General features: G+C 35.9%; 1 protein-coding gene across 4 annotated transcripts; it reads right to left on the reverse strand.

Moving 5' to 3' along the window:
• Nucleotides 1–677: 677 nt before the first annotated feature.
• Nucleotides 678–6079, reverse strand: LOC120091151 (two-component response regulator-like APRR2). Of its 4 annotated transcripts, none has more exons than XM_039049026.1 (12): nucleotides 5893–6079; nucleotides 4932–5144; nucleotides 4370–4449; nucleotides 4151–4217; nucleotides 4026–4072; nucleotides 3863–3940; nucleotides 3222–3767; nucleotides 2989–3129; nucleotides 2504–2776; nucleotides 2335–2403; nucleotides 2167–2244; nucleotides 678–1439 (listed from the first exon to the last, which is right to left on the reverse strand). In XM_039049026.1, the coding sequence occupies exons 2-12, from the start codon at nucleotides 5059–5061 to the stop codon at nucleotides 1275–1277; spliced, it is 1674 nt and encodes a 557-aa protein (XP_038904954.1). In that variant the 5' UTR covers nucleotides 5062–5144; nucleotides 5893–6079; the 3' UTR covers nucleotides 678–1274. The 4 variants fall into 4 exon arrangements, with proteins under 4 accessions (XP_038904954.1, XP_038904953.1, XP_038904956.1 ...); XM_039049025.1 differs by having other exon boundaries at nucleotides 2167–2247; XM_039049028.1 differs by lacking the exon at nucleotides 5893–6079 and adding an exon at nucleotides 4632–4711 and having other exon boundaries at nucleotides 2167–2247; nucleotides 4932–4991.
• Nucleotides 6080–6643: the final 564 nt, after the last annotated feature.

The raw sequence follows: 6643 nt of genomic DNA on the forward strand, positions 1-6643 counted from the left end.
AAATAGACAATCAGAATAAATTCATGGATGATTCTCAAAGAAAACCTTGACTAGTAATCTAAATTGATTCATTTATAAACATATAGAGGTTAATTGAATACAATATTTATAAATTTTATACAAGATTTTCCTAAATGAAATATAATGGAGAGTGTAAATTGATACACTTACAAAAATTCAGAATTTAAATTGATACGATTATTAATTATCAGTTTAGAGTTTAAATTGATACAACTCCTAAAATTTAAGTCTATAAATTGATAGATATTTTTTAAAAATAAATAAAATTCTCCCCCAAAATGTAAGGCAAATATATTAGTTTAATACTCTCTAGAACTTAAAAGCTTTAAAGTAGGTTTGAACTTGAAGTACTAAACTGACTTAATATAAAATATATATTAACAGCAAATACTAGTTAGTACTTTTAATCTGCAAGTAGGGGTAAGAATTCAAATTTTTGACCCTTAATCAATAGCATACATCTAAATCATTTGATTTGAACTATGTTCAGATTAACGAATGTTTTGGTGATCAAACTTTTAAATTTATGTACCTTTTGTTAAATGCACGAACATAATGTTCTTTCATCCCCTTCCTAAATCATTCAGTCCATAGCAATAAAAATCTGTACTGTTCAAGTTTTGGTTTTGAAGCTACCAAAAATTTGGACAAAGAGAAGAAACAATTCCTACCAAAAACTTTATTACCCTAAAGGAAACTGAAACAGCATAGGCACCAAAAATTCATAGTCATTTTACATTATTGAGCAAAAGACTCAAAATCATGGTCCCATCAGAAAAGAACACATCACCATCATCATCATCTGATCTTCTCCCTCTCTAAAAGGAAAAAAAAAATCTAATGAATTCAATTATTACGTCTTCCACTTACTCCAACACTCACCAACCCACCACGCCCTCCTTTTTCTGCTATCTTCACAGCCACACTTCAAAATTGTGGTGTCAAAATCACCTACGTGGCTCTTCCTCCACCGTCCATTCTGTCCTTCATCTGACCATTGCAAAAAGGACAGAACATCACAGCCCCACGTGACCCTGCACGTGCCATCCTTGGTTTTGGGCTCCACTTGTCTCTTCTCCCTCTCCCATTTTCTTTTTTTCTTTTTTTTTGAGTTTTTTTAACATTGCAGATGATGAAAATCAGATGGTCCAAATCAGCTACAGACAGTGGAAGAGCCCACAAGCCAATTGGATTTTTCTTCTGATATTCTTATAAACATGATGGGACCCTCAACTGAGTTTTTTGAAGGACAGTCATTGTAGTTTAGAGCCATTGATGTGAGAAGGGACGGTTGAGATGCCTTGTCTTGAGAGCTCAGACAGTACACTTTCTGTTGATGGTGGCTTTAACCCCAATGGCAATGGCAACCATGGCTTGCTGATTGCTTCTTTCACCACTTTGTCAATTTCTTCATCAGCCTGTACCAACAAAAACAAAACTTTCACCATTTCATATACTACTTCTCTTTGTTATTTCCTTTTCGACCCCATATCAATGCTTTTTTACGGTATCTTCGAGAATAGACCTTTGTCGAATCATATTCACATGAATATAATCATGAAAAATATCGGTAGAGACAATCTAGAGTCAAACAAGATAATGTAAGTCAAGACAAGTTTTGTTAAATTACTGATTGACCCAAAAGCTTAAGCTGGTGAGTGATGACAAGTTTAATATTATATCATCTAACAAATCTCAATCAAATGAAATTTGATTCTCATCCCATCATTTTGTTTCTCTCTTTCTATTTCAATTACAGGAAAAGAAAAGTCTCAAATGATGTAGCCACCCTTTTGTGTTATATATATTAAAAATAAAAAAAAAAAAAAAAAAAAGCTTCCTTTTCTTTGACATGATTGAGTTTATAAGCATTAAAGTTATTTTGTGGTTGAAAGATCTTAGTGGTGTTTTACTGTTTTATTTCCAAGTTTGGAAACTCGGGTTTTTATACTTGCACTTAGATTGCCTACAAAATATGTCTCAAAAGCATACCATTTATAAAAGTTGGTGGTGTAACTTAATAAGATGAACAAATCTATAAACAGAGCTCTTAGAGGGACTGGGTTTAAGATACAACTAGAAAACGTATAAAACTTGTAAAAGAGAGGACTAGAAAAAGATGGAATAAGATCAATGTTGTATTACCAGTTGGAGATCGATAGGGTTGAATGCAATGCCGTAGCTTTTATCGTATGGATTGGCGTTTTCAAATCTTGAAATATGCTGCTGATTCAAGTAAAAATGAGCTGCTTATCATATAAATCTAATAATCAATAAGCACTTGTTGGATATGCAAATAAAGGTAATACCCACTTGAGGATGAGAAGAGAGAGGGCTATGAGGAGGTGGTGTCACAGGGCAACCCCATGTATCAGCATGCATCTAAAAGCATGATTACATGTTTAGGAAGTTAAAAACTGCTCAAAATTCCTATAAAAATCTTCTGATCATGTGTGCAAGTTTTTTATAGTAGGAATGTTACCCCAGGATACGACTTCCACGGCCAAATTTCTGGTGGTCGCCATGGCGGATAACCGGGTGGCACCCACATCTGGACACCGGGTGAGGGGCAAGTCATATGACCCCACGGCGGATAGACAGGAGCAACTGGCATTATATGATTTGAATGATAGGGAGGGGGGAAGGCCATCACAGGTCTTTGTGGATGGTAGTTCTTCCTCATTGGATCCTTTGAATGAGACCAACTCCCATCTTCTTCTTTTGGTAAGATGTGTCTCTTATGCATCCGATACTTCTGCTTGAGAACGAACAATAAGTATCGGGATTCGAGTTCAACATTAATAGTTGCGACTACAAATCTGCATTCTTTCCTTTAAGATAACAATGCTGAATCTAATGAAGTACATCATTTCAAAACTGTTTAGTTTGGAAAAACTAAAAACTCCAAGCAGTAAAAAGGTGTTTGCACAAATGTTGTCATTAAACAAGAGTATAAATGGAAACTACCTGAAGATGGCTTGCTACATTATGCCTTGTCAAGCCTTCAACTTTCATCAGCTCGAGAATTCGAGAAGGAATTGCTTGATTCACTCCGAGTTGTTCCACTGCCTGTACAAACTTTCGGTGCAGTTCGGGCGTCCAGTCTACCTGATCCCAGGACAAACAACATGAATGCAGAAGTCCAAAGAACATTCTAAGGAGATGATTTAGATTCAATTGAAGGATTTAAGGATAGATACCTTCAGCTTCTTCCTGCTAACTTTTGTCCCACAAGGATTACTGAGACCACATGGTTTGCTCTTGTTTTTTTCGGAACTGCTAATGTTGTCTTGATCATGTGTTTCGTGATCGATGTTACTTGCAGCCCCACAGCCATCAGCAGAGTTCGCTTCCTCTTTTATTCCTTCTTGGTCAGGTAACTGAGAGTTTTCCACTTGAGAAGTTCCTTCACCAAGTGAATTGATACAAGTAGTTTCGACAGATTTAGATTCCCCATCTTGCTCCCCGCACTCTTTCTCGAGCGAACTGTTTAATTGATCATGACAGTCACCATCATCCACCAGTCGCATTCCATGCTTCTGCTGAGGAGTTGAAGGAGCTGGATACTTATCACTTCCTTCTAGTAGTTCATGATCAATGTCATCGTCGCCACTCAATATTTCTAACTCTTTTTGGACTTGATTCTCGTTTTCGCTGTTTTCTAATTCTAGATGCAGCATGGAGGCAACAGAATCTTTAATAGGCTTTAAGGAATTGGGGACAGGACTACCGCCTGCATTGAATGCCTGCTTAGGATTAACAGATCAGAAAAACTTGAAGCCTAAAGCATTATTCGCTACTGTCATCGGTCTTGAAAATTGTTGGCACAAACTAAACTGACCTTATGAACAACATGTTGCCAAATATTCCTCAATTTGTCCTCGGAGAGTGGTTTCTGAAGAAACTCGATCGCACCAAGCTGAAAATAGGCCATCACAAACACTTGATCTCAAGTTTAAATTTATGTAAAAATCCATAATCACTTGAAGTTCAAGTAGAATTACCGCAATGCACTTCATCATTGTGCTTAGGCAATGAATATTTGAAATCACTGTCAAAAAACGAAACTCCCACATTAGGAACCACAAAATGGTAGGCAACGAACAAAGTTTAGTAGGAGTGAACATACTAATGGTAGGCAAGTCCTTAGCAGCTTCAAGAAACTTAAAATTCCCATCGTGATTGCTTGTCGTTACCTGCAACCAAGTTCATGCCATTAGAAGAGTACCTAAGACCTGATCAACTGAAGAAATTCTATAAATCAGTGCCGCAGTGATCCACCCAATCGATAAACTATGCAACAGATTCCATATAACTTCATGTATTTCGATCAGTTGTCAACCATTACCTCCACAATGGCAACATGAAATGTTTCGGGTTTGCTCAAAATGGCTGACAATGCATCATTCTCATTGCAGTAAGTCACAACTGAAATGAATATGTCAGAGGTTTCAGATATGTGCACAAGAATATATAGATAGAAGGACCTCCCTTGCAGCACGATTTGTGTAAGTAATATCTTTTAGTATATTTCCCAAGGTTATCCTACGTTAATTACAGAATGTAACAGTTTGATGTATGAGAAAATATACGAGGTCAGTAGAATTTACCATTTAGAGTAATGGTTTTGGCATGAATTACTTGATTAGTACGGTTTCTCTTCTTAAAGTAAGATTGATCTTTAAATGCTCTGCCATTATATACCAAGCAACACCCAAAACAACCAAATTCACGAAACACAAAAGGGAGAGAAACAGAAAAAGGAAAGAAAAAGAGCTTAGTGGAAATGAGGACCAAGACAGAAAAACACTAAATCAAGCAACTCAAGTGGTATGGTAGTTTGGCAAAACTTCCAAATGGGGAAAAAATTTTATGGGAAGAAGAAGGATGGGGGGAAGCACATGTCTCACCAACATACTCCATTTCCTCAAGCTTTGTTTTTATCTCAGCAGCAGAACTGCTGTCTCCATCAAGGAGGAGAACTCTAAGCCCCTTTGGAAAATCTTTCCAACCATGTAAATCATTAGCAGTGCAAACCATAGCTCGTTGCGCATCGTTTCTCGAATCACTGAAAAGTGTTGTAGATCACCGCTTTTCAGCACCAAATCGACTCTCTGCAACCTCTGCATAACCCAAAATATTTCAAATGACACTTAACCATTGCCTGTCCTATAATCTCAACAAGTACCCTACAAAAGTAGAGTTCACCTACAATCCATACAAGTAACAAATACCATTGGAAAAAGTCGACGAAATCGACATATTTATTCACCAAAAAACTCCCAATAGAAGTATAAAGAACATGGAGATCTGGCAAAGAAAACATATCAAATACACAAGATATCAAAAGTGTTGTGCAGTCTTTGAAGAGTGATCCAAAACAATTTATTGGAACTATAAGGATCATGTCATCTGCCATTGAACTAAGTTCCAAATTAAGCAAGGAGACGACTGGTTGACTAAAAGATCTAAACTTTGACTCATCAACAACTGAGAGAAACAAAAACATGAGCTGCAAGTAGAGAAAGAGATCTCAGATTGAAACCATTCGTTTTCACAGTAGAGAAAAGCATTTTCCATAAGAATGGAGTAAGATCTCCATAAAACTAAGAAGAACAAGCAAAAAAATCATCCACTAAACACAAAAGTAAATGGAAAGAAAACCAACGGGTTTATGGTACTTCTCTCATCTGATTAAAGCAAAGACAAACAAAGGAGGAAAAAACAGAGCTAAAAACTAAAATCTCAACTCTTCCATGCAAATTACAAGAATAAAAAAACCCACAAAAACAAAGAAGAAAAAACTCCATTTCTTCAGAAAAATGAGGCTATGAAACAACATTACAACTGATAAGGCTTAAGTTTCACTACCTTTGGAGAGAGAAGCAATGGCTCTGGCCTTTTGAAACAGAGCCGTTCTTCACAATCCCAACTAGAGAGAAAAAGAGAGAAAGAAAGCAAAGGATTTCAACAGCGGGTTCTGAAAGTTGTGTCAATAAACACAGCCCCAGCTCCCATATAATGTCACGGACCACAGAATATGCAAAACGCTTAAACTATTAAAAGGTCAAAATTGCTTTTTTAAGCTACTGGCTTAATTGCTCGCCCTTTTGATGAATATCTCATACACCCAAAAAAAAAAAAAAGATTTTTTTAAAAATTATTTTTTAAAAAAACAGTTCCTTTCTTCCATTTTAAAGATCCGACTTTTTCCATCTTCTGTTGAAATCCCTTTTAGGCAATGGATCTCTTCATTTCTCTTGTGGAAACTCCACTGACTTAGAGAAGAAAATCAACCCAAAAATTAATATAATGTTTTCTATCCTTAAAAATGTGAGCTTTTTAAAGTTTAAAAGTTGTTTATGATTGAGGGTTATGTATGCAAATTTAGTGTAGTTTTGAATTAGATGGGGATTTTTGATAGTTTGCTTAGAAAGCATTACATTTTTTTTCCAACTTCTTATGTTTTACTTTATCCATCTGCTCCCTTTTGATGCCTATTCCCATAGAACCAACAAAATAAATGAGACTTTCATGATTTCTATATTTTGATTATGATTATGAAATTTGAACTTATTTTGGAAATATCAAAAGAAAAAGGAACTATGGCTCTATTTAGTTG

This window comes from Benincasa hispida, chromosome 11 (assembly GCF_009727055.1).
Source record: "Benincasa hispida cultivar B227 chromosome 11, ASM972705v1, whole genome shotgun sequence".
In the NCBI taxonomy this organism is placed as follows: Eukaryota; Viridiplantae; Streptophyta; class Magnoliopsida; order Cucurbitales; family Cucurbitaceae; genus Benincasa; species Benincasa hispida.

Excerpts from the sequence above, each read along its gene's own strand:
- LOC120091151 (XM_039049025.1), bottom strand. The coding sequence starts at position 5,061 with ATGGTTTGCACTGCTAATGATTTACATGGTTGGAAAGATTTTCCAAAG. Across the intron at positions 2,404-2,503 it reads CGTGGAAGTCGTATCCTGGG|ATGCATGCTGATACATGGGG; the intron begins GTAACATTCCTA and ends TCATGCTTTTAG. Across the intron at positions 1,440-2,166 it reads ACCCTATCGATCTCCAACTG|GCTGATGAAGAAATTGACAA; the intron begins GTAATACAACAT and ends TTGTTGGTACAG.